At 45.1% G+C, this 27,551-nt stretch overlaps 1 protein-coding gene across 1 annotated transcript in view; it reads right to left on the minus strand.

Moving 5' to 3' along the window:
• Nucleotides 1–27,551, minus strand: part of MYO10 (myosin X) — a 276,760-nt gene that overhangs the window by 64,320 nt on the left and 184,889 nt on the right. Inside the window, exon 18 of the mRNA XM_023218261.2 lies at nucleotides 26,999–27,079. Within this exon, the coding sequence (XP_023074029.1) occupies nucleotides 26,999–27,079 (81 nt within the window). The remainder of the gene's footprint in view (nucleotides 1–26,998; nucleotides 27,080–27,551) is intronic.

Below are 27,551 nucleotides of genomic sequence, written 5' to 3' on the forward strand. Positions count from 1 at the left end.
ATACTTGTTTCCAAAACACACAAGCGGCTTGAAAATCACACGTGTTGAGTGTTTGATCGAATGCTTCCTTGAGCTCTAGGAACCCAGCCACCCTCCGCCACGGCTTCTTCCGTCCATTCTGGTTTCTGCCTCCTGGTTTCCTGCCTTTCACAGCCCTGCACCTGTCGCTCCGACTGCCTCTCTCTCAATGGCCCTGCGTGTGGGTGGACTACTGCACACGGCCAGGGTCGCTTCTCTCCTCTTCTGCACACTGGACAGGCTCCTCAACTCCACCTCCTTCTGCTGGCTGCCCTCTAGGGAAACCCTGCAGGCAGATCCCGGACTTCAGACCACACCAACTTGCACACCAACTCCTTGGGGATGAGGCACTGGGGACTTTCTTTGGCTCCCACCCCTCTAGCTCTGTGGGAAGATAGAAAGCAGAATTGCCTTTTCCTGCAAAAAGGGAACCCCTGGATCGCCAAAGCTGGAGCTTTTTCATCTTCAACACTGAAAAATAAAAGCTATATATAGTCTCCTTCCTGAATTAAAAGTGAAACAGCATATAATGACACCTAGTATTTAAATATGCATTACCATGTACCAAGCTAGTGGGCAAGACAGGACTATTATTCCATCACACACGTGGAGACCCTGATCCAGGTGGAGTGGCTTGCTCAAGGTCACACGACTACTGTGCACTAGGACCTGTGTCCAGTTCTGGGTCCTCCGTCCTCGTGGGAAAACCAGAAGACTGTGACTCCAAGTGTGGCCTGGAACAGCTGCCTGTCCATGGCAAGATGGCCACCAAAGGTGAGAATAAGCATTTAGGAACTCTTAGAGCCATCTGATGTGGCTGCATCATTTTTACTGTATTTTTCAAATGCGCCAGTCCTCAATGAATTGGCAACGAAAAACAAAGCACTGCTCTTTTGACTCTTTGAGACGCATTGTCCTAGAAGGTACCAAGGTCAATTCTGAGTTAACGCTTCTAAGATATTTCTTTGTATTGGTGTATATACAAATCCACTGTTATTACAATATTATTCTGTGATTTTGCATGAATTACTAAACTTCTTTCTCTTCCTATAGTTTAACATCAAGTCAGACTCAATGGATAAGAAAGTGTCCTTATTTAAATCCTTCCTCAAAACTACCACAAGTGTAAAACATGGATTCAGAATATCTGGTATTACATCTATTGAAAGTTATCCAAATTGTACAATGATAAAATCCAAATATTTTTGTATTTCTCTCTATCTTCACCCCTTCCACTCTTCATCTAAAGTCTTTTTGTTTTTTTTTTTTTTGAGACAGAGTCTCGCTCTGTCACCCAGGCTGGAGGGCAGTGGCGTGATCTTGGCCCAGCCTAAAGTTTTATTTATTTATTTTTTTTTTTGAGACGGAGTCTCACTCTGTCGCCCAGGCTGGAGTGCAGTGGCCGGATCTCAGCTCACTGCAAGCTCTGCCTCCCGGGTTTACGCCATTCTCCTGCCTCAGCCTCCCGAGTAGCTGGGACTACAGGCGCCCGCCACCTCGCCCAGCTAGTTTTTTTTTTTTTTGTATTTTTGTTAGTAGAGACGGGGTTTCACCGTGTTTGCCAGGATGGTCTTGATCTCCTGACCTCGTGATCTGCCCGTCTCGGCCTCCCAAAGTGCTGGGATTACAGGCTTGAGCCACCGCGCCCGGCCTAAAGTTTTATTTTCTAGTGAGTCCACCAGCAACCCTTTGCTAAAAGAACTCCAACTGTACCCCAAGCCAACCCTACAAACTTATCCACTCACTTTCTCAGCTTCCTGTGGAGTGAGGCTCAGCAACCAGGCCCAGTCCTGGCCCAAGAACCAAGCAGAGAAACAAGGAAGATGTCAGGCAAAACTACTGAGGGGTTCCTGGGAGAAGATTTTCCTTCCTAATTAAAGGAAGAGGGGCCCCGAGGGGAGTCTCTTTGGTCCCAACCCTGATTCTTTCCAGGATTAATGCTTACTCTATCAGGGTGAGGTCTTTATTTGCTTTACTCGAAATGTATCACAAGGGCATAACAGATGCTCGTTGAAAAAAATGGAACGACAATGTTTTGTGAGGAGGTGATGGCTGCAGCTATGGCAACCACTTTGTAACCTTGAGGAAGGACCAAGATAACTGCAGGCACATGGATCCAAGTCCTGACCCTGTGGAGCCTCTAAACAAACGCTTCTTATTAAAGGTGGGATTCGCACATGTCAACTGCGTAGGTCACTATTGGCAGAATTACTCTGTCTTCGCGCTGAAGAGTTGGACTCTGCCTGGAGAGATAGAAGGGTATGTGACATACCGGTATAGCCTGTTGGTAGATGGAAGAGGTGCGATGGTTGAAGGGAAGGATTATCCCTGAGAGGGAGGGAGCCTTATGGGGAAGGGGCTTATCCCTCAGTGGGATTAAGGTACGTGGAGATATTGCAAGGCTTGTATATAGCTTAAAACTCTTCAGTGGTTAACACTGTGAGCCTCAAAAATATCCAGAAGACAAATCAGTATGGAGCAGAGGTCATGGTCTCGAACTCCTGACCTCAAGCAATTCGGCCGCCTCGGCCTCCCAAAGTGCTGGGATTACAGGCGTGAGCCACCACACCAGGCCAAAACATGCTTCTTGATATTGTCCAGCAACCCTGTGGAACTGGAGACAGAGAGGACAGCGTGGACATTACTCAAGACAAGGCTGGCAATCTGGACAGCGTGGAGGGCATGAGCCCCAGGATTTGACAGAGGCCACGAGCCTGGGATAGGGCAGCTCCCCATCTCCTGCCTGGTCTGAACGTGTTGTTGCGTGTGCTGTGTTCACTCTGGGATCATTCACAGCTGGACACATGACTTGAGAACTCATTTTTTAGCATGTATGCTATGATGCCATCAGAAAAAAATGGAAGGCTGAGCAATACACCAAGCAAGGAAAGAAAATGAGGAAATGGCCGGGTGCGGTGGCTCAAGCCTGTAATCCCAGCACTTTGGGAGGCCGAGACGGGCGGATCACGAGGTCAGGAGATCGAGACCATCCTGGCTAATACGGTGAAACCCCGTCTCTACTAAAAATACAAAAAACTAGCCGGGCGAGGTGGCGGGCGCCTGTAGTCCCGGCTACTCGGGAGGCTGAGGCAGGAGAATGGCGGGAACCCGGGAGGCGGAGCTTGCAGTGAGCTGAGATCTGGCCACTGCACTCCAGCCTGGGCGGCAGAGCGAGACTCCGTCTCAAAAAAAAAAAAAGAAAATGAGGAAATTCTGAAGGGGGCTCATAGAGACACCAACAGCAAGGAGGGACTTGGGGGGTCCATGTGAGGCAAAGGAGCAGGTCTGTGCTGTCCTTCTGGGAGGGCGAGAGATCAAACTGAAGGGGAACATTTCATATTTTGAATAGATCATATAAACTTAAAATTAGGGGTTTAATAATTCAACAGATAAGAAAATGGATACTGCAAGTCAATTAAAGTATGCTGGAAGAGACTTCCGGAAAAACCCAAAGAAACAAAGAAGGAAAGAGGGAAGGAAGGAAGGAGGGAGGAAGGGAGGGAGAGAAGGAGGGAGGGGGGAGGGAGGGAGGGAGGGACTGCAGATTTGTTCCAAATCAGACCCAAAGCCCTGGTGAAGACAACAGAAGGTTCAACCCCTTGCACAAATCCCATCTGGAAACCCTCACAAGGCAGCCTCCCCCTTGGGTATAATCTGTTGCCCTTTTATCTAATGAACCTAATGAAACCTTTTTATCTGGCTAAACTAAACCTCCATCTCACTCTATTCATCAGTGTTCTATTTCTACTTTTCTGTCCACCGTATCGCACAGGTCATCGGCTCCTTTATTCAGACGTGCTCTGAAAAATCATGCTGAGAAACACAAATTAGGAGGGCAGCTGTCTCTCTTTGTAGATGTTGCCAAGGAGGCCCAAATCGGTCATTAAAATGCTAAAATAGCTGTGAAACTCACTAAAGCACTTACACAATCACCAAGGTTATGTCCACGCAGTGAGGACTGAGCAAGAAAAAGAAGGGAGGAGATGAGGAGGGAAATAAGAGGAATATGCATCCAGCAGCCACAGGTTCCTCAATATCCAAAGCTGGGAAAGTGGTCAAACTAAGATTTGGAATGCCTGGTTGAATATTTTTTATAATGCTGCATTAACAGAATTGTAAGAGCTGAGCGTGGTGGCTCATGCCTGTAACCCTAGCACTTTAGGAGGCCAAGGTATGCAGATCACTTGAGGACAGGAGTTTGGGACCAGCCTGGCCAACATGGCAAAACCCCGTCTCTACTAAAAATACAAAAATTAGCCGGGCATGGTAGCAGGTACCTGTAATTTCAGCTACTCAGGAGGCTGAGGCAGGAGAATCACTTTGAACCCAGGAGGTGGAGGTTGCAGTGAGCCGAGATCGCGCCACTGCACTCTAGCCTGGGTGACAGAGCAAGACTCCACCTCAGAAAAAAAGAAAAAAAAAGTGTGTGTGTATATATATATATATACACACACACACACACACACTCAGAAAAATTTGAGCTAAACATCCAGTCACCAAACAGATGCCAAATATTAAAAAGACCACAAGGTCATCAGATTTGTATTGGTGGAGTGCTGGAAGGGGCTTGAGAAATCAGCCCACCCTATCATCCCATTTCTATTGGAAGAAACTGAGATGAAGTCACCTCTCTTCATGTGATTAAAAACATAGCTAAGAGTTACTTCTTTGATAAAAGATATAGCTGATTTTTAAATATTCATGAATATATACCGAGATACCAGAAGAAAAAAAAATGTCTCATGGAGAATTTTCCTTGAAAATTGCTCAATGCCGTCTGCTCTGAGATAAATGGTAATCTATTGGCAAGTCCTTGGTAAATTCTGCTTTCCAGAAGGGAGCAAGGCCTAGTGGGAAGAGGATACTGGTGAGCTGCGCATCCTAGGAATCCTTTCTCTTGCTTATTCATGTATTAAAGTGGTTGCCTGAAAGTCATAATGGGAAATTAGCCAGCCTTAGATCACAGCCAATATCTGTTAAGTATAAATTAGAAACACCACAAAATATCCCATTGAGCAGTTGGGAGTTGCTAGGAAACGGGAGGTCAGGCAGTACTCAAAGGCCAGGTTATTCCCATCCCCAGGCCTCTCCAGGCTGGACTCTGGGTAGTGGGCACCACGGGCTGACAGCTCAGCATCGCAGCTTCCACGCCCAGGCGGGGAGTCCAGGCTTCTGAGCTGGGTGACTCGTACTGCTTAACTGTTGAGTGCCTCCCTCCTGCTCCCAGCAGGAAAAGGTCCAGTGTGTGACATGCCAGGCTGGCTTTAGGGGCAGCCTGACGTTTTCTCCAAGACAGGAGTGCCTGAGAATTCATATGAACGAGTTTTAAGTTGAAGACTATTCCACAGATTAAGCACAATGTTAAAAATAAAAGGCATGCAAAAAAAAAAAAAGAAAACAAAGGAGTGTATGCTCCTAAATCCAAGAGGCAGCAAACAGAAGGCTGTTCCTGAGTGAAGCTCTCTCCTCACCTGTCCTTATTAACACATTTCATCCACTTTCATCAGTGATCCAATTTGCTTTACTTAACATCTACCACATCTTTCAACTTAAAAGAACGGTTTTCAGAGTTCTGCTCATATTGCTTCCATGAATTTGTTTTTCTCCATGCCTACCCCATAATGAACGTACGTCCTTAACAAATTCTACCTGGCGATGTGCTGCTGAGTTCAGTCAATGGTGCCCACGTTCAAATGACAGATCATGAGAAGACACGAACACACCTGTTTTTCACTAGGAGAGCCACACAGTGAACACCAGAGTTCTCTACCAAGACTCCTGATATCAGGCTAGGCATGGTGGCTCATGCCTGTAAACCCAGCACTTTGGGAGGCCAAGGCAGGCGGATCAACTGAGGTCAGGAGTTCGAGACCAGCCTGGCCAACATGGTGAAATCCCGTCTCTACTAAAAACACAAAAATTGGCCGGGCGTGGTGGTGCGCGCCTGTAATCCCAGCTACTTGGGAGGCTGAGGCAGGAGAATCACTTGAACCCGGGAGGCGGAGACTGCAGTCAGCCAAGACTATGCCACTGCACTCCAGTCTGGGTGATAAGCACGAAACTCTGTCTCAAAAAAAAATAAAAAGACTCCAATGCCACTTCTTTCCATAATGATGACTATGACTGCTGTTTATCAGCCACCATGGTCATCAGTGGTGTCTCCATCCATGCCAGAGTCTGAGCCGGGAGTTTTACAGACTTGCTCACACCTCCTCTTTGTACCCCACCTACAAAGGGTGGCTTCTGTACTCCCTTCCCTGATGGGAGAACAGAAAACTAAAGTGACAGACCAATGACCTGTGGCTGGTAAAATGCAGGCCGGATCCATGTTAAAACCTCATTTGGTCCACCATGATGTGTGGCCTCCCAGCACAGCCGCATTCATCATTTTACTCCAGAAATGTTGAAAGAGTAACTTGCTTTATCATCTTGTTCACCATAAATTGTCTGAAGGAGAGGTTGCTTTTATTCACCGAGCAAACAGCAACAAATCAACTTGTTCCTTGAGAGGAAAACCTTATGCTGTTAGCCCTGGAACAGGTAGAAAAACACCCAGGTTAATGAATTGCTACAGAGTCATCGGGCTAATGGAGAGAGCTGTTAGGGCAGAGTCTAAATTTTGTGATTTACACGAGAAAACCGTGGGACCAGGCCACAGTGGTGAATGTTGTTTAAAAATGCTACCATGAGGCCAGGTGCAGTGGCTCACGCCTGTAATTTCAGTAATTTGGAAGGCTGAGGCAGAAGGATTGCTTGAGCCCAGGAGTTCAAGATCAGCCTGGACAATACAGTGAGACCCCATTTCCACCAAAAATAAACAAAACTAACTGGGTGTGGTAGTGCACACCTGTGGTCCCAGCTGCATGGGAGGACTGTTTGGGCCCAGAAGGTCAAGGCTGCAGTGAGCCGAGATCCCAGCACTGCACTCTAGCCTGGGCGACAGAGCCTCTAAATAAATAAATAAATAAATAAAGCCCAAACCCAGAAAAAGCTATTATGACGCATTACACACTGGCAGATACTCTAAAAAAAATCCTCCCGGTCTGTCTCCGCATTCACCTCCATCAACGTCTTGGCATCATGAACTATGATCTGAGGCCAGTCTGGGACATAGGAACGGAAACAGAAAAAACTTAGACGTGAGCTGCTGATCTCTTCACTGTTTCCTACATTTTTGCACCTAACCCTCACTTCAGTTAACTCTCAACTGAAGAGCCTCTACTCATCCACACCCACAAATCAGGGCCCCTTTCCATGTACTGCTGCTAGTTTCTACTCCCCACAGCGCCCAAGAAAGCACAAGCTATGTCTCAGATATGCAACTACACATTTACCAAAACGACCAGAACAAAGACCAAAAAAAGCCTTTGCATCCAGGCCAGTTGCTATAGAGTCTCTGAATATTCCCAAACTGCTTTCTCTATCATCTAAATACTTTGTAGAGACATGCTGGAACAAGAAGAATGGATGTGCTGTGAGCAGGGAAGGTGAGAAGCGGAGAACAAGCGGCAATTGTATTGTAGTTAATTATTTTAATTGAGCATGAGAAGGGAAAGGCTTGAACTCTAAGGACATTGGCAGAGCCCCAGAGTTTATGTAAACCAGGAAATGCCTCTAGCACGCCCCAGATAGCAGGAGCAACTGAATAGAAGTGGCCCATCTGCTGATGCAACAGCGCTGCAAACAATGGCTGCTCTGAGAGAGGGTCAGTTCCACAGAGTTTTGCAGAGGTTGAACCTCTTTGTTCCTGTGTGCTCACAGGCTGTGTGAGAAGCCTGGAAATCCCAGTCAAATGATGTCACGACCAGGTCCAACCTGCCCTTCCACTTCTGCACAGGACCTTATTTCCCTAATTCGCAAGGTACCTCTGATTAAAAGCCTCTAAGAGCTGCAACTCTGTACACTTGTTGTCCAATGTAAACTGACTAGCTCAAGCTTTACTAGAGGCGATGCCATTGCAGTCAGTGAATCAAATGCATAGGGCAACGTTTCAGAATCAATACCGGAAAAAGAAAAGAATAAACAGAAAAGAACGTGGTAGGCTAATTTTCCTTCTGCAATTCCTCAAACCACAATTAACACAGTAACAACAATGCCTTACATTTGGCCTTCATAATCCAGCGGGATTTGTTCTGGCTCAGCAAAGGGGATTTGTTTTAGCTAAGAAAAATTTGTCGCAGACCCCTACTTACATGTCGTAACAACCATATTTAAACTTCCGTGGTCCCATAAGAAAACACGAACAAAGTATGCCTACAAGATTTCATAGTCAAACCATGGTCTGCCAAACGGCTAAAAGCTGAAATCTCAGTTATTCAAACTTACTATGCATACTCTTACTTCATATTCTTATTTATCTAAAGAGTTCTTTCTTAAAAAAATAAAAATCACTAAATAGGGCTTAAAACATTGGTTTGCTAGTGAATTTGTCACCATCCTAAATGTGGAGGGTGGGGGCAAAGATGCTACCGTATCTTTAATAGGACCACTTTAATTTTGTGGAGGCAAACTTTGGGTATATCACAGTAGAATCCAAAACCAAACAGTATTCCCTTTTACGTGAAATACTGACAAATGAAGCACCTGGCACACTTTAATGAGCTGTTTTATCCTTTCAGAGTGTCTGAAACTAGGACAGCCATTCATCTGGGACAGTGGCTAGCACAGAGCAGTTACACAATGACACAGTGCGCACTGATACTAAGCCCACCGCCAGCATTTCACATCTCCTAACACGACTTACTAAAAAACAAAATAGACGTTTAACTTAATGACTAAATACATCCAGAAAGTGTGAAATGATACAGCATTTTCTATTTTCGCTGAATAGTAAAACACACGGTTAAAAGCAGTAACAAATGCTATAACAAAAGTTAGCTTGTATGTAGATGCCGTTTTTACTGACAGCAAATGAAAATTAAGAATAAAAAACAAGAAATCATCAGCATTGACAGCCCAGTGGTGCTCAAGAAGAGGTGGTTTTGCCCCCTGGGGGGCCACCTGGGAAAGTCTGGAGATGTTGAGCGAGGAGGGTGTTACTGGCGTCTAGCAGGTAGGTGCCAGCTGTGCTTTGAAGCCTTCTTCAAAGCACAGGCTACAGCCCAACAACAAAGAATAAACTGTCCAGCTCAAAATGCCAGTACTGCCAAGGCCAAGAACCCTGACCTATCCTGATACATAGGAGAAGGGTTAAGCAAGAATCATCTATCTGAGAGAGAGCTGACGCGGAAGGAAAAGGATGTGAAGTTTAATTATGGACACATTTCAGTTCAAAGTGCTGAACAGGTGAAGCAGAGCGGCACAGAACTAGAAAATCGAGAAAACTAGGAAGATCGAGGAAGTTACAAAATTAAGGGAGACGATGAGGCCACAGCTTAAAGGAGAGCTTTGAGGTGGAAATACACAGGGGAGAGGTACTCACCTAGCCGGAGCTGAAGGAGAGAAGTCAGTGTTTCTTTTGGAGACCGGCAAGTGAGAAGGTGGGGGCAGAACCCGAGGCCATGCCTACCTCCAGAGGAACCAGTCAAGAGGAGGGGGGGGGGTGGTCAGAGAGGTGTCAGGAAGGAGGGGTGGCTAGCAGTGTCCCAGGCCTGGGAGCAGGGGGTGGGGATTAAGAGGCAGGGCAGAGAAAAACCGTGCTGGGAAGCTTCCTGCAGAAGGCTAGCAAGTGCAGCCTTGATTGCCTGGCATTAGAAAGAAGAAAATAGTCACAGACTCTTTTTGGAAATGTTTAGCAGTAAGAAGATTGTTCAAGGTGAGGGAGCCCAGTCAAGTTCCTATTCACCCTCACTTCTCCCTTTTCAGCAGGTGTATGTGTATGTATATCTATATATAGCCACACAGCTCCCAGGGGAGGCGAGACAAAAGTCTTAAAAAAAAAAAAAAAGAGGCCAGCATGGTGGCTCGCGGCTGTAATCCCAGCACTTTGGTAGGCCAAGGCGGGTGGATCACGAGGTCAGGGGTTTGAGACCAGCCTGACCAACACGGTGAAATCCCATCTCTACTAAAAATGCAAAAATTAGCTGGGTTGGTGGGGCATGGCTGTAATCCTAGCTACTCAGGAGGCTGAGGCAGGAGAATGGCTTGAACTCGGGAGGCAGAGGTTGCAGTGAGCCAAGATCACACCAGTGCACTCCAGCCTGGGCAACAAAGGGAGACTCCATCTCAAAAAAAAAAAGTCTGCAATTGTTCTTTGGAAAAGGTTGCAACAACTTATACTCCCAGCAGCAGAATCCATTAATGGCAGTTTCTTCAAATAGTCACAGAAACCGAGAAGTGTTATTAAAAAGCAACACAGAGCCAGGAGCGGTGGTGTGCCCCTATAGCCCCAGCTACTCCAGTGCCGAGGGAGGAGGATCTCTGGCGGCCACTAGTTTGAGACTGTAGTGTGTTATGATTGTGCTTGTAAATAGCCCCTGCACTCCAGCCTGAGAAACACAATCATGTACCAAAAAAAAGGCATAAAACCATTAAACCATTCAATCCCCACAGTGGCAAAAGTATCTCATTTTCAATTTCATTTATTTGATTACGCTATTGAGAACTTCAAGTAATTTTATATTTCACCTTTTGCAAATTTCTTGTTTATGTTTTTTACTCATTTTTCTACTAAAACATGTTGTTCTCTTATTGATTCGTGAAGGCTCTTTATATATTAAAGCTATACGTCCATTGTTATACATTGGATGTACATATCTTGTTTGCTGTTGGCTTTAATGAGGGCAGTTTGGCTATATATATATAAAAGTCATAACAATGTGCATATTCTGATTGGCAAGTACACTTTCAAGAATTTACCTTAAGGAGAAAGTATTTGTGCCCATGAAAAATACAGCACCATTATTTGCAACAACAAATAAACAATCCAGTAATAGAAATCTGACTTGAAAGTACAGTCATTGACAGAATTTTGTAGTCTTGAAAAAATGCATAAGGATGTTTCAAGATTTGGCCGGGCGCGGTGGCTCAAGCCTGTAATCCCAGCACTTTGGGAGGCCGAGATGGGTGGATCACGAGGTCAGGAGATCGAGACCATCCTGGCTAAACCGGTGAAACCCCGTCTCTACTAAAAAATACAAAAAACTAGCCAGGCGAGGTGGTGGGCGCCTGTAGTCCCAGCTACTCGGGAGGCTGAGGTAGGAGAATGGCGTAAACCCGGGAGGCGGAGTTTGCAGTGAGCTGAGATCCAGCCATTGCACTCCAGTCTGGACGACAGAGCAAGACTCCGTTTCAAAAAAAAAAAGAATGTTTCAAGATTTATTAAGTTTAAAAAAAAAAGTCGGTTACAAAATTAAGGTAAACTATGATCCCAATTTAAAGGGGAAAAAAGTATGTACACAACAAATATAAACAGGGTTGTCTCTGGCTGGTAAAACTATGGGTAACTAATTTTTGAAACATTTCACATATTTCCCAAATATTTTACAATCAGTAGCAACTGTCTTTATATTGGGGAAGGGTGAATGCAAACCCCAGCAACGAATGCGGTGGTGTTTTTATTATTGTGACTATTCTTTGTCGCATATTTTTGAGGGCCAGAGAAAGAACTTGCCCAAGAAAAAAAAACAAGGAAAGTACCCCTAGGATGAAGAACACAGTGAAATGCTGAAGAGCTAATGAAGCAGAGCAGACCATCTGCACGGATGAGAGAAGACCCAGGGGAGCTTCAGACCCTGATCTTGAGAACCGTAGTCTACCCCTAACCTCTGGTCTCCAGTCTCAAACCTGGCGCCTCTGCTCAAGTCTTCCAAGGGAGTGACAGCTGGGAGGGAGGCTGATGGGGATTTGGGAACTGGTCCTTTGTAGCTGCTGGGGGAGCAAAGTGAGCTTTAGAACAAAGTCACTACCAGAAAGCACACACCGAGGGGGCTGCCCGTGAAAGTTAATGCAGGGCGGCTGATGCTTAGAGGAGAAAAAAAATAGTCTGCATGAGCTAGACGGACGGGGTGGGAGGTGGGGGGAGAGGTGGAGGGAAGGGATTTGCTCAAAATGGGAGCAGGAGTGCCATTCAGATGGGACATGATTCCATAAGTTCATCAGGATAAACCAAAGTAAAAATGCAGTGGTGGAAGCTGCCGTTACGTACACCCCATTTTAGCAGTTGGCACCTCCCGGGAGGGAAGCAGACCAACTGGGGTCTCCTCTCTAATTTGCACCACCTTCCCGTACATATCCTTCAGCCACCAAGGCATTCAGCAGAAAGGGGGAAGCACTCCTGTATTCCATCATTCAAGCCCTCTCGCAAGCAGCAACGTGGTGCCGGACCTGAGGACCCACATACGTAAACTCAACAGAAGTGAGGGATGAGAAAACCAGTTTAACGTTGTAAGAGAGGTAGAAAATATGTGGCATTTTCCCATAGATGACTTACCTTCGCCTCTTTCTTAGGAGGGTAGTAAGTGTGTGTCAGATTAATTACTCTGAAAAACTGATGGCAAAAAAAAAAAAACCCCAACATTCTCCTACTTGGTTTCCGCTTAGCACCAGAAAGCTTATCTATGCGACAAAAGCAGGTTTAGCGTAGTAGCAGCCAGTCACGTGATTATTCATTTCTTTTAAATGTAACTCGATTTAATATGAAAGACCACTTTCACACTGAAAACATAGCCCTTCCAGCGCACATTTAGCAACTGAATAGACATCAACTGAACACCATTCCTACAACACCGTGGAGGCAGAGATTAGCATTTCAGTCACTATTTTGTTTCTTCTTTGGGGACCTCCACTTCTGGGAGTAAAGAGAATCCCAACAAAATGTGCCTCATCAGGTTTTTCCAGGCCGATTGCAAAATTCCATCATGTGTGTGCTTGTGTGAAATAAGCACATGATGTTCAACAGATGACCATTCAACTCCGGTAACTTCTCACGTTTCCATACTTGTGTATGAACAGGTTTATAATGTGATTAAAAAAGAGGTTATTCTTGTGCAGATTTCTTTAAAGGTTCCTATAAAGCACAAGGCCGGGGGAAAAACTAGATGACTGCAGTGTACAAACTCTTAAAGAAAACTACTTTGAAATAAATTCAAACAAAAGAAACCACCAATTTCCCCCTTCAACCTAATATTAAAAAAGAATTTTTCCTATAAAAGGTTTATAGAAGAATGCCATATGAAAACACATTGCATTATTAACGCCTTAACTGATGAGTGAACTGTGTCCTTTATTTTTATAAAAAAAAATTTGTAGTTCCCACTTGTACATGCAATCAACATCAGCACTTACCCGTTCGTAAACACGTCCGTGCCTGGAGAAACAGCAAAATCTGTTTCCTGTGTATGATCTCTGCAGTTTTACAATACCATAATCAGGGCAAGTTACATGAAACTTTAAAGCAGAACAAGAAAGAAAAAAACCCCTACCTTGGGTTTTCTTTCACCCCTTCAGTTTTTGTCCACTGTAAATGGCTGCATCTTTAGCAGTCCGGGCAAGAGCATCTAAGCTGACAGACACAAAAATGGGCTTTCTTCGGCTGGCTGGTGTTCCCAGCCTTTTATGTGGTGTCTTGGGCTGTGCTGCTTAATTCATTCCTGATTCTACTCAAAGGAAGTCCAGCCTGGCAAGGCTGACGTGATAGGAACTGCTGAAGACACTTTTGACTGCAGGGGCAAACTAACCATCATGCACGCATCAACAAATGTGTAATTACATTTCAGGGCCCAAAGATTCCTGATTTTAAAAGTCAATCAATAATTAAAAAAAAAAAAAAAAAAATCCCAGAACAAAATCAAGCAGTTTAGTTGTGATCTTGGAAAATCCACCCAGAGAACAAGAACAACACTCTTTGCTTGTGCTGAGCTTCACTCACTGCAATTTCTCCCGGTCTCTACAGAGCTCTGCTGAATAGTTTCCATGACAACTTGGTAAACAGGATGGAAGTGACCACTGAGGGGTTTACTGGGATTGTTTTGTTTAGGGAGAAGAATGGTTGCTTTAAATGCTTCCTTTACTAAAATTTCCTCCAAAAGTAAAAAGGCAGCTTTTTACAGGTCTTCTGTATGAGATGTTTTCAAAGGTCAAAGATGCTGGCAATGGGTGCTCCAGGTGCAGGAGACAGTCAAAACAACGGGGGACATGAGTGGCAATCAAAAAACTAGGAAGGGCCCGAGAGGCACAGTGGCTCATGCCTATAATCCCCGCACTTTGGGAGGCCTAGGTGGGGGTATCACCTGAGGTCAGGAGTTCGACACCAGCCTGGCTAACATGGTGAAATCCCGTCAATATAAAAATTAGCCAGGCATGGTGGTGGGTGCCTCTAATCCCAGCTACTCGGGAGGCTGAGGTAGGAGAATTGCTTGAAACCAGGAGGCGGATGTTGCAGTGGCTGAGATCACACCACTGCACTCCAGCCTGGGTGACAAAGAGCAAGACTCAGTCTCAAAAAAAAAAGAAAAGAAAAAAAAAAAAAAAAAAGGCCAGGTAAGGTAGTGGCTCACGTCTGAAATTCCAGCCCTTTGGGAGGCTGAGGAGGGCGGATTGCCAAAGGTCAGGAGTTCGAGACCAGCCTGACCAGCAAGGGGAAACCCCACCTCCACTAAAAATACAAAATTAGCCAGGCATGGTGGCACATGCCTGTAATCCCAGCTACTTGGCATGCTGAGGCAGGAGAATCGCTTGAACCCGGGAGACGGAGGTTGCAGTGAGCCGAGACTGTCACTGTACTCCAGCCTGGGCAAGAAGAACAAAACTCTACCTCAAAAATAAAACAAAACAAAACAAAAAAACCAGAAAGGATTATGGAATGCCAACGAGGTGCTTTCCATAAGTACCCAGAGGAAATGGTACCATCCCCAAAGACTAACCGAATGCACAGAGGAGTGGAAGGGGCACACAACCTGGATAATTCTAAAATGTCCTAACAGTTAGTTGATGCTTCTGCCCTCTCTATTCTTCCACTAATCTTGTCCATATCATTCACCACTTCTATTGTGAGCAATAGAAACTTCATTCCCGGCCGGGCACGGTGGCTCACATCTGTAATCCCAGCACTTTGGGAGGCCAAGGTGGGTGGATCACCTGAGGTCAGGAGATCAACACCACCCTGGCCAACATGATGAGAAACCCCATCTCTATCAAAAATACGAAAATCGGCTGGGCGTGGCAGTGCACACCTGTAGTCCCAGCTACTCGGGAGACTGAGGCAGGAGAGTTGCTTGAACCCGGGAGGCAGAGGTTGCAGTGCGCAGACATTGCACCACTGCACTCTAGCCTGGGTGACAGAGTGAGACTCCATCTCAGGAAAAAAAAAAAAAACCTTCATTCTCAATGCTTCACCCTTTGACCGGGGAATCAGAAACCTCCCATTCTTATAGAAAATGACTTGGAAAAACATGTTCATCACATTATGAACAGATAATAAACATCTGGCATTTTGACATCTGACAGCACTTATTTGTCAAAGTGAAAGAACCACGCAACGCAGACGGTGAACTCCTAACGTAAATTTTGGACTTTAATGATAAGGTAGCAATACTGCTTTATTATAACAAATGTACCACATTCATACAAGATGTTAATAAAAGGGAAAATGGTGGTGGAGGGGGCAGTGTGGAAATGGTCTGTGGTACATGCTCAAATTTTCTGTAAATGTTTAAATGTTCTTTTAAAAAGTCTAGTAATGTTAAAAATCAAGATAAAAATGTCCATCCCATTAACAATGCCAAAGACTAAAGGAAAAATTTTTTAAGGTTCCTTATGACAATCTATCAGAAGTGATTTAAAACTCAACTCTAGAGGCCGGGCGCGGTGGCTCAAGCCTGTAATCCCAGCACTTTGGGAGGCCGAGACGGGCGGATCACGAGGTCAGGAGATCAAGACCATCCTGGCTAACACGGTGAAACCCCGTCTCTACTAAAAAATACGAAAAACTAGCCGGGCGAGGTGGTGGGCGCCTGTAGTCCCAGCTACTCGGGAGGCTGAGGCAGGAGAATGGCATGAACCCGGGAGGCGGAGCTTGCAGTGAGCTGAGATCCGGCCACTGCACTCCAGCCTGGGCGACAGAGCGAGACTCCGTCTCAAAAAAAAAAAAAAAAAACTCAACTCTAAAGAGAAAAGGTCTTAAAATAGTTAGATTTTCCTGTGACTCAGCTTAAATTTGAGATTAAACTTGTTAGGACAAAATAAGCAGTAAAAATACGAACATATAATGTAAGTACAGGTCATTTCACACAGTAACATGTAGCTGCATCATGTACCCATGACCTTACTTAATACACAGAGCCGCTCTCCTCAGTATGTACTGTTAATACACACACATTAAACACAGGGAAGAATGTCCCGCCACTTTGCAGTAGTGATGAGACCTGAGAGACACCCGGGTGCACACCTTTCATCTACTGCATCGGCGGCTTCATGGGCTCCTCTGCACCTGGGTGGCTGTGCAATACCCTTCCCATGCCAGTGGGATTATGGTGTATCATAATGTGCCAGACCCAGAGCACCCCGACACCCTGCTCTCAGCAGGCGTGGTGCAGGCCTTCCTGTGCCCTTGGTGCAGGACACGAAGGACTGAGTCACCCAGGCCCTGCGGGTGACTAAGCAGGCTTGCGGAGGGAGCAGTGGCTGGGGCTGGGGAACAGGTCGGGTAGTGGTCCATGCAGCTGTGGGAAAACAGTCACAAAGGATGAAACAGAAAATAAAAACAAACAACATGAAAGCAAACACAGGCAGTAAAAAGGTAAGCAAAGCTCTAAAAAAAATATCCTAATCACCCACAAGAGCTTTGAGATGGTGTTGCATGTGTTGATGTTTAAACAAAAATTCTGAGATAAAATTATGCTCAGAGGCCGTTTACTGCAGCAGGAAAATATATTCTTATTAAGAGCTTAAAAATATTTGACACACTCCTATGAATGAATATCTGACATTTTCATGTTAATCTCAAATGGCCAGCACAAGAGCAGCGAAAATGGAAGATGCAGAAATGCAGATTTCATTCATTACAATTAAGACCTTTCCCAGGCTGGGTGCTGTGGCCCATGCCTGTAATCCCAGCACTTTGGGAGGCTGAGGTGGGTGGATCACCTGAGGTCAGGAGTTTGAGACCAGCCTGGCCAACATGGTGAAACCCCGTCTCTACTAAAAATACAAAAGCGTGGTAGTGAGCGTCTGTAATCCCAGCTACTCTGGAGGCTGAGGCAAAAGAATTGCTTGAATCCAGGGGAGGTGGAGGTTGCGGTGAGCCGAGACGGTGCCATTGCACTCCAGCCTGGACCAAAAGAGCGACACTCCATCTCAAAAAAAAAAAAAAAAAAAAAAAAAAAAAAGACCTTTCCCATGAACAGTAACAGCTTAAAAAACAAAAAATAAAAAGCAGACCAGGCGCGGTGACTCACATCTGTAATCCCAGCACTTTGGGAGGCCAAAGTAGGAGAGTCACTTGAGGTCAAAAGTTTGAGACCAGCCTGGGCAACACAGTAAGATCCCATCTCTATGAAAAATTTTAAAAAATGAGCCAGGCCTAGTGGTGGCCTATGCCTGTCCTCCCAGCTACTTGGGAGGCTGAGGCAGGAGATTACTTGAGCCCAGGAGTTCAAGGCTTCTGTGAGTTACGATGGTGTCACTATGCTCCAGCCTAAGGACTCTCAAAAATCAAAAAATTAAAATCAGAAAGTTAAAAAAGCACTTGGCTACCTTCAAGTGTAAGGAAAGATTAAATTCTCTGTTCCTGAGGGTTCCTTAGGAAAAGGGAGGATGATCCCTTTATGTAACATTTAAGAGAGAGAACTAGATCATATTTCCTCAATTTTTAATGCAAACATGCTCCCATGTGGACATGCCTGAAACTGGGATGTGTCTCAGGCATGCTGTTGTTATAGGAAAGGGGTCCCGGTCCAGACCCCAAGAGAGGGTTCTTGGATCTCATGCAAGAAAGAATTCAGGGTGAGTCTGTAGGGTAAAGTGAAAGCAAGTTTATTAAGAAAGTAAAGGAATAGGCCGGGTGCAGTGGCTCATGCCTGTAATCCCAGCACTTTGGGAGGCCGAGGTGGGCAGAACACCTGAGGTCCAGAGTTCAAGACCAGCCTGACCAACATGGAGAAACCCTGTCTCTAGTGGCACATGCCTGTAATCCCAGCTACTTGGGAGGCTGACGCAGGAGAATGGCTTGAACCCGGGAGGCAGAGGTTACTGTGAGCCAAGATCATGCCACTGCACTGCAGCCTGGGCAACAAGAGTAAAACTCCCTCTTAAAAAAAAAAAAAAAGAAAGAAAGAAAGTAAAGGAATAAAAGAATGGCTACTCCACAGACAGAGCCGCCCCAGGGCTGCTGGTTGCCCATTTTTATGTTTATTTCTTAATGATATGCTAAACAAGGGGTGCATTATTCATGCCTCCCCTTTTTAGATGATACAGGGTAACTTCCTGAGGCTGCCATGGCATTTGTGAACTGTCAGGGTGCTGATGGGCGCGTCACAGTGAGGAGGATCAGAGGTCACTCTCGTGGCCATCTTGGTTTTGGTCAGTTTTGGCTGGCTTCTTACTGCAACCTTTATCAGCAAGGTCTTTATGACCTGTATTTTGTGCTGACCTCCTATCTCATCCTGTGACTTAGAATGACTGTGTCTGGGAATGCAGCCTAGTAGGTTTCAGCCTCATTTTACCCAGCTCCTATTCAAGATGGAGTTGCTCTGGTTCAAACGCCTCTGACGCTATCACCTAAGCAGCCACCATGCTGCAACCAGTGCCCAGATATGAGTCAATTTCTTTCTTTTTTTTTTTTTTTTTTTTTGAGATGGAGTCTTGCTCAGTCGCCCAGGCTGGAATACAATGGCATGATCTCGGCTAACTGTAAGCTCCGCTTCCTGAGTTCCCGCCATTCTCCTGCCTCAGCCTCCGGAGTACCTGGGACTACAGGCGCCCGCCACTATGCCTGGCTAGATTTTTGTATTTTTAGTAGAGATGGGGTTTCACCGTGTTAGCCAGGATGGTCTCGATCTCCTGACCTCGTGATCTGCCCGCCTCAGCCTCCCAAAGTGCTGGGATTACAGGCGTGAGCCACAGCGCCCGGCCTGTGAGTGAATTTCATCATACTTTTTGTACTATCTTTGCAAATTATGGACACTAATGCCACTCCTCACATCAAGTCCAGCTGTCCTTTAAGTGGAGTTGAAATATCACACTACAGATTTACCACTGAAACAGAAAGTTATTTTATCTGCAAAAGGCCTGGAAACAGAAAGGCAGGGCGCCTATTTGTGGTGGATGAATGACCTCCGTCTCATACTTTCTGCAGAGCCACGAGCAAGAGCTAAGTGGTAAGAAATCATTGTGCTCTGCTGTGATCAGTGGCGCCTTTGCCTCCATAGTGACAGGAAACAAGGATGCATTTTATACTCATGAAATTTAGATTCTGTGAAATACGGCAATAGATAATGTTTGGACTGAGTGAATAGTCTATAATTCCAGAAAGTTCCATCTCAATGTTAAAATCTACTGTTTAATTAACCTTTCCGTTTAAACCTTGTCACGTGGTGGATCCTCACACCTAGACTCCCTGCCCAATTGTGGCAGATAACAAAGGCCTGTGGGGGAAAGCCCCATTTGGAGATGGGGATATTTGTATATGAAGCACCAGCCTCCAGACCAAGAAGTATTTGTGAATGAGCCCGTGATGCTGTGCTTGGCTGTTCCAGAGGGCCCTGAACCTGAGGGGGGCTATGTCTAGAGGGGGTGAGCTGAGGGAGGTAGACAGGGTGAAGGAACATGTCAGCATAGAAAGATTGATACACATTAAAGACACCACCCCAATACTGATCTACTGGCAATGCCCGGGTATCCTACAACTACACAAATCAAAGATGATCAGAACAGAAAAGCATGCCAAAAATAAAATAAATTAAATCAACTAAAACAGACCTGTGGCAATAGGATTAAAGATGGCGCATACGGTTTTATCCTTCGCACAGTTGAGCGCACACACACACCACGAGCAATGTCTACAATGTACCATGTCGAGCAACGCCACATTACTGAGCCCTACACATAGTCTGGACCCCGAGGTGTGCAGCAGGAAGCAAAGGCTGAGACAGGCCCTGCAGAGCTGCACGTGCTCAGGTCTTCTATATTCACGAAACATGTTATTCACAAACTAGCATTAGAGCAGAGAGACCAAAGTCAAAAGTTTAGTAAGGCTGAAGAGAAATAAGATACATAAAAGAAGATAGAAAAAGATACAGGAAGAAAAAAAAAAAGAGAAAAAGATATAGGAAGAATAACATGGGACCCAAAATTCAAGGCCAGAAATATGTCACATTATCATCAGAATTTTTTAAAGAAATATTTTGTCTTTGCTTTTTTTCTTTGAAACAGGTCATACAGGTTGGAGTGCACTGGTGCAATCTCGGCTCGCTGCAGCCTTGACCTCAGCCTCATTTCAGGCTCAGATGATCCTCCCACCTCAGCCTCCCAAGTAGCTGGGGCTACAGGTGCACACTATCCCTGGCTACTTTTTGTTTTTTGCTTTTTTGGGTTTTTTTTTTTTTTTTTTGAGACACAGTCTCACTCTCACCTAGGAGGGAGTGCAGTGGTGCGATCTCAGCTCACTGCAAACTATACTTCCTAGGTTCAAATAACTCTTGTGCCTTCAGTCTCCCAAATAGCTGGGGTCACAGGTGCACACTATCACACCCAACAAATTTTTGTATTTTTGGTAGAGACGGGGTTCCACCATGTTGGCCAGGCTGGTCTCGAACTCCTGGCCTCAAGTGATCCGCCGCCTCGGCCTCCCAACGTGCTGGGATTACAGGTGTGAGCCACCACTCCCAGCCAATTTTTATTTATTTATTTTTTTTATAGAGACGGGTTTCGCCATGTAGCCCAGGCTGGGCTATAACTTCTGGACTCAAGTCATCTGCCTGGCTCCCAAAGTGCTAGGACTACAGGTGTGAGCCATCGTGCCTGGTCAAGTCTGAAATAAAGAAAGGGAATAAAGAAAGGAAGAAAGGAAAGAAAAAGAAGGAGGGACAGAGGGAGGGAGGGAGAAATGGCAGGCAGCACCTGGATTACATAAATATAAATCCCCAGGAGGAAATGTGCTAGATTCATTAAATTCATTCATCATATTATGACACCTCTGGAAACAAAACGCTCCAGCTTCCATAATGTCTGCACAGAGCTCTCACGGCATGGTGTGGTCATGAGCTGTCTAGGATGTTGTCAACCTGAGGGGCTGAGTCTGACCTAAGAAGGAGCCCCATGGAAGAGAGGAATACGGGCCATCAGGACTCATTTATGTGAAAGGAGCTGACATCCCCCCAAAGTCCTTGACAGAAGACCCCTGTGTGAGATGGTTTACGCATCCTCATCTTCATCCTTGTGTCTTGGGGTACAGATAGATAAGTCTGCAAGATCGACAGTTCACAAGGCTCACGTGACCTCCCTAACTCCACTCCACGTCTCCAGCTTCCTTCTCTCACTTGATATTCCATTTTCCAGCAAATGTGGCTGCATGGAAACTCTAGCCCTGTTGGTTTCCCTCCTCTGGGGCCTGGTCTTCAGCCTCCCCCAGCACAGGCATCTCTCCTTTCTTCCCTTCAGTAAACCTTACTCCATGCCGCACGTGGGGGCTCCCAGCACTTTGGGAGGCTGAGGCGGGCGGATCACTTGAGGTCAGGAGTTCAAGACCAGCCTGGCCAACATAGCGAAAACCCATCTCTACTAAAAATACAAAAATCATCTGGGCATGCTGTCACATGCCTGTAATCTTAGCTACTCGGGAGGCTGAGGCAGGAGAATCGCTGGAACCCGGGAGGTGGAGGTAGCAGTGAGCTGAGATCGTACCACTGCACTTCTTTCTGGGTGACAGAGACTCCATCACAAAAAAAAAAAAAAAAAGATAAACCTTATCCCAAGAGGCTGCTTGGGCTACAGGCCTTCTTCCACCAGACCCCCGTCCCAGAAACACTAGGTGATTAGGCCCCTGCCTTTTTGGAGAAAGCTGGACTGAATCTTTGAGAATATTGTCCTGTCAAGTCAAAGATTTAAAGACGCTGCTGCCGGGACCCATGACATTTCCCTCCTAGAACCTGCGTCCTGGACACAGCAAACCTAAAGACAGAACAGGGAGGAGAGCCAGCTAGATGTGTTCCAAGAGGCAGCCCAGGCTGAATCTGCAGGCAACTGCGGGCAACTGGTTCTCACACCCCAGAAGGTGTTCCTGGTATGTATCAGTCAGTTCCCTTCTTTAATGCTGCCCTGAACCTCCTCGGGGCTTTTCTGAAGAATGTTAATGAGAGACTTTTCTGCCTGGAACTTACTTGCTAAAACACCAGGTAGGGACACCCTTGGGGAGACTCTGATGACGAAAAGCAGGTTTTCTATCTTACAGAAATCTGTGGTTGGCTGGAGCACTTTTGGGTGCCACTGCTACCGCCCAAACAAATCACAATCAAAAAAGCTGAAAGTCCTCATTACCAACTAAAACTCGTAGAATGCAGAAGTCTACCCTTTGTGAACTCTGAAAACTCTAAGCTCAGCGGAGGGTTACACCCAATGCCAAGGCCCGCTGCAGACTGGCGTCTCTCAGGAGGCAGGCTTTTCTAGCTGCTTCCTCACTGAGCACCAGTGAGGCTAGCAAAGTGCCTTCTATACAATACCCAAGATTAGTAAAAGGCTGTTTACAGAAAAAGAAAAAAGCCCACATATTGTGACGGCTGAATTGACATATGCGTTCAGCATTTGAGTTATACACTCCTTCTTTGCACCTGTTTTTCAAAACAATACATAGAAAACCCAAATTAAAAAAAAAATTAACAATCCAAACAAAAGCTCACAAAGGATTTCTAGATTCTTTAGCCCCAGATACGCATTCTGGGGTTCAAACACTTTGCAAGGAGGAGAGGCAGCCTGTCCTAATAGCCACTGTGGGTAAAGGGGGTGTGCTCCCACTAGCCCGGCGAATGTGGGAGTCTTGAATCTACTCAAAGGCACAAAAGCAGCTACAGGTGTTTTCTGTTGCTCTAACGCTATAGGTCTTTAGGTTATGGACTTTACAGCTGCCATTATTATGTCTTTATGATATAACACACATAAAAGAATACTTCTGGCCAGGCTCAGTGGCTCACACCTGTAATCCCAGCACTTTGGGAGGCTGAGGCAGGCAGACCACCTGAGGTTCCAAGATCACCTCTTGGAACACATCCGGCTGGCTCTCCTCCCTGTTCGAGACCAGCCTGACCAACACAGAGAAACCCCATCTCTACTAAAAATACAAAATTAGCCGGGCATAGTAGTGCACGCCTGTAATCCCAAGCTACTCAGGAGGCTGAGGCAGGAGAATCGCTTGAACCCGGGAGGTGGAGGTTGCAGTGAGCCAAGATCGCGCCACTGCACTCCAGCCCGGGCAACGAGCAAAACTCTGTCTCAAACAAAACAAAACAAAACAAAAACTCCTATATTTGCTAAAACCCATACTCCCTGCTTCTGAATAATGCACAAAACACCTAAATACACACATATTTGAATACGACCTCCCAAGTCCTTTGGTAGACTGTGACTGGAGAGGAAAATGAGGCGAGGAGAAACTGTCTCATCCTTCACACTGAAAATACACATTTCCCCATCTCTGGAGAGGAAGAAGGCAAGATTTTTCCTGTGAAATTTCTAGAAGAATCTATCTTTGGATTAAACAAAAAATGTATAAGGAACTCTAAATAAAGGTCATTTGCATAAATGTCACAGAACATAATAGGCAGTGACAGTTCAATATTTCCAATGGAACCAAATGAATGCTAATTGAGCCATAGCTATATTGCCATAATCAAATTAGCATCTCCATTTACCATCACACCTACATTTTAGGCCTCAGACAAGGCAGCTCTTGTGCCTCTGTCTTCACTTGCTGAGTGCCTTTTATTTTTTTTCATTTTTTTGAGATGGAGTCTCACTTTGTTGTCCAGCCTGGAGTGCAATGGCGCGATCTCGGCTCACGGCAACCTCCGCCTCCCAGGTTCAGGCAATTCTCCTGCCTCAGCCTCCCGAGTAGCTAGGATTACAGGCATGTGCCACCAAACCTGGCTAATTTTTGTTTTTGAGTAGAGACGAGGTTTCACCATGTCGGCCAGGCTGGTCTCCAATTCTACTCGCCTTGGCCTCCCAAAGTGCTGGGATTACAGGCGTGAGCCACCGCCCCCAGCCTTCTGAGTGCCTTTAAAAGGGCACCAAGACATTCTCTGAAAGGTTTCTATAGCCTATCACTGGGGCGTTATTAATTAGTGTCTGCCATATTTCAGGACATGTAAAGTGAGCCAATACAAATGCAAACCTGAGGTTGAGTTAGTTCATTTTCTAAATGCAAAATCCAAAGCAACTAGGTACTATCAAACCACAGCATGGAAAAATGAGGTCGGTTCTGCAACATTCTGGCTGAACTGCTTCCAAGCAGGCCTAATTTCAAAAGCTAGTACAATTCGAAGGAAAAACTAACTCTGTGCCATCTAAGAGAGAAAACAGAAACACTGGGGACTGAGCATTTCAAATTAAAGTTTCTATCTTTATTATAGCACTGCCAGGGCGGGAATTTAAGATGCCTATGATTACAAAACTGTTTCACATCACAAAGAATGGCAAAAAAGCTTCCAATTAGACTATGGCTCACCAGAAACTGTGAGATGCATCCCAGCAACCAATACTTTATTTTTTAATTTTTATTTTTGAAACGGAGTCTTGCTCTGTCCCACAGGCTGGAGTGCAGTGGCGCGATCTCAGCTCACTGCAGTCTCTGCCTCCTGGGTTCAAGCAATTCTCCTGCCTCAGCCTCCCGAGCAGCTGGGACTACAGACGTATGCCACCATGCCTGGCTAACTTTTGTCTTTTCAGTAGAAACAGGGTTTCACCACATTGGCCAGGTTGGTCTCGAACTTCTGACCTCAAGTCATCCACCCACCTCCCAGCCTCCCTAAGTGTTGGGATTACAGGCGTGAGCCACCACGCCCAGCCAAACACCCAAGACTTTTTTTTTTTTTTTTGAGACGGGGTCTCGCTCTGTCGCCCAGGCTGGAGTGCAGTGGCCGGATCTCAGCTCACCGCAAGCTCTATCTCTCGGGTTTATGCCATTCTCCTGCCTCAGCCTCCCGAGTAGCTGGGACTACAGGCGCCTGCCACTACACCCAGCTAGTTTTTTGTATTTTTTAGTAGAGACAGGGTTTCACCGTGTTAGCCAGGATGTCAAGACTTTAAATTGATAAACAATCTTGCATGTTTGAAAGATGAAATATGGCACTATCATCCTTATTGTAAAAAGGGGAGAGAACACCATCAGAAACCGAGCAACTCCTGTGAGTCTACATCAAAAACCAAAGCCCACTTCTATTGTCTGGTAAATACTGCCCACCAGAGCGTACAAAGCAAACCAAGTGGAATATAAACCAGCTACATGACATAGTGTTATAAACAGAGAGATGTTCTCACATTAATTTCCTACATTATATCCCCAAAAAAGCTATGCATTTGTTTATATTGCAATTTTTTTTGTGATAACCTTAAATATTTTGACATACATTTGAAAAATGGAAAGACAGGTTACTTTTTAAACTACCAGAACCATCCACGTGAAGTCAGCACAGATCGTCTACAGAAAACCACTTTGTCATTTCAGGTCACACAAACACCAAATTCTCACCATCATACCTCCCAGTAAGGTAACAAAATGAACAGGTTACTTTCTCTTAAAGAGATGTCCAATTTTGCCTCTCTAGAAGACAGATAATTCAACATTGTGGTTCTTTTTTTTCTCTTTTTTTTGAAACAGAGTCTGGCTCTGTCTCCCAGGCTGGAGTGCAGCAGCGGATCTTGGCTCACTGCAACCTCCACCTTCTGGGTTCAAGTGATTCTTGTGCCTCAGCCTCCTGAGTAGCTGGGATTACAGGTGTGTGCCACCATGTCTAGCTAATTTTTGTATTTTTAGTACAGATAGGGTTTCACCATGTTGGCCAGGCTGGTCTCCAACTCCTGATCTCATGTGATCCACCCGCCTCGACCTCCCAAAGTGCTGGGATTACAGGTGTGAGCCACTGTGCCGAGCTACTGCGGTTCTTATAAGCATACATCTTTAAGCTATAAATCAGGAATTCATGTAATATTAAGCCAAGGCAATTGGTTGACAATATAAAAAATAAGATCCAGCATCAGTCAAGTTACCAGAATATAATCTCATGGGAAACAGTTCAGATCAGACTTTTTACCTTAAACCTTATGAGGATGGCATCTAGTTCTTTAACATTAGGAGTTCTTAAAATTACAATTTTATAGGTGTTTTCTCAAGTAAGAAGCATTCCTAAGAGGCTGTTTGCTGAATCAAAGTAATTTAAATGTATTAACAATACTTTAAGACAAGCTACCTAATTAGCGGTGGATTTGGCGACTGCATGTATGTAACACTATAGTTTCTTTGTTTAGCTAGCTTTTCCTTTTTAAACTCACATTCTTTCTAATCGGATTATGAAATTAAAAAGTTAAAATCAAAGAGACAAGACATTAATACTTATGACAACCTTTAGAGTATCTTCTAATTAGTAATAATCAACTATTTAAAGCACTTAAAATCTAGCATTACTACTTAAAGCCTTTCCATCATGTTTAAAATAACAATAAAGCAAAAAAAGGAAAGAAAGACAAATAAAAACTTAAACCAAAAAATCTGCCACCACACATCAAATACTTCCTCTAAAAAGGTGTATCACACTCTGGAACTTTTCCCAAGAATATTAAACCAAATGCTAAAAAAAAAAAAAAAAAAGTAAAGGCTTCACAATGTTTCCTTTTAAAATAGATGTCCCTAAAGCTTAATAACATCACTCAAAAGCAGACCAACAGGCCCAAGGGACAAAGGGCACTTTTTCATTTAATGTCAAGTTATAATAATGTCATATCCATTTCCAACCATTTACAATGAAAGGACTTTGGAGAAACCAAATCTGTGAGTAACCACCCCAGGAGGCTGTGTCCCTCCAGACAGATCCCAGCCTAGGACTGACATCAATCTTACCTTCTGCATGTTTGGCTTGATACAGCGAACAAAGAAAGGATTAGAGGAGCTTAGCGTTGCCATTAAGGAATGCAGTGAGTCCTATTAGAAAGAAAAAGTATATGTTGATTTAGTCTCTTATTATGTCATTCTTTAAATGTCTCAGTACTCTAGGCGCTTAGAAACAAGAATTTAAAAAACACAATATAAATCATAGGAGTAATAACTTACAGGTTTTCATTTTTAAATTGTCATTCTAATATAAAGATATTGAGTCAGGCCGGGCGCGGTGGCTCAAGCCTGTAATCCCAGCACTTTGGGAGGCCGAGACGGGCGGATCACGAGGTCAGGAGATCGAGACCATCCTGGCTAACACGGCGAAACCCCGTCTCTACTAAAAATACAAAAAAATTAGCCGGGCGAGGTGGCGGCGCCTGTAGTCCCAGCTACTCGGGAGGCTGAGGCAGGAGAATGGCGTGAACCCGGGAGGCGGAGCTTGCAGTGAGCTGAGATCCGGCCACTGCACTCCAGCCTGGGCGGCAGAGCAAGACTCCGTCTCAAAAAAAAAAAAAAA

Source organism: Piliocolobus tephrosceles, chromosome 4 (genome assembly GCF_002776525.5).
Source record: "Piliocolobus tephrosceles isolate RC106 chromosome 4, ASM277652v3, whole genome shotgun sequence".
NCBI classification, from domain to species: domain Eukaryota; kingdom Metazoa; phylum Chordata; class Mammalia; order Primates; family Cercopithecidae; genus Piliocolobus; species Piliocolobus tephrosceles.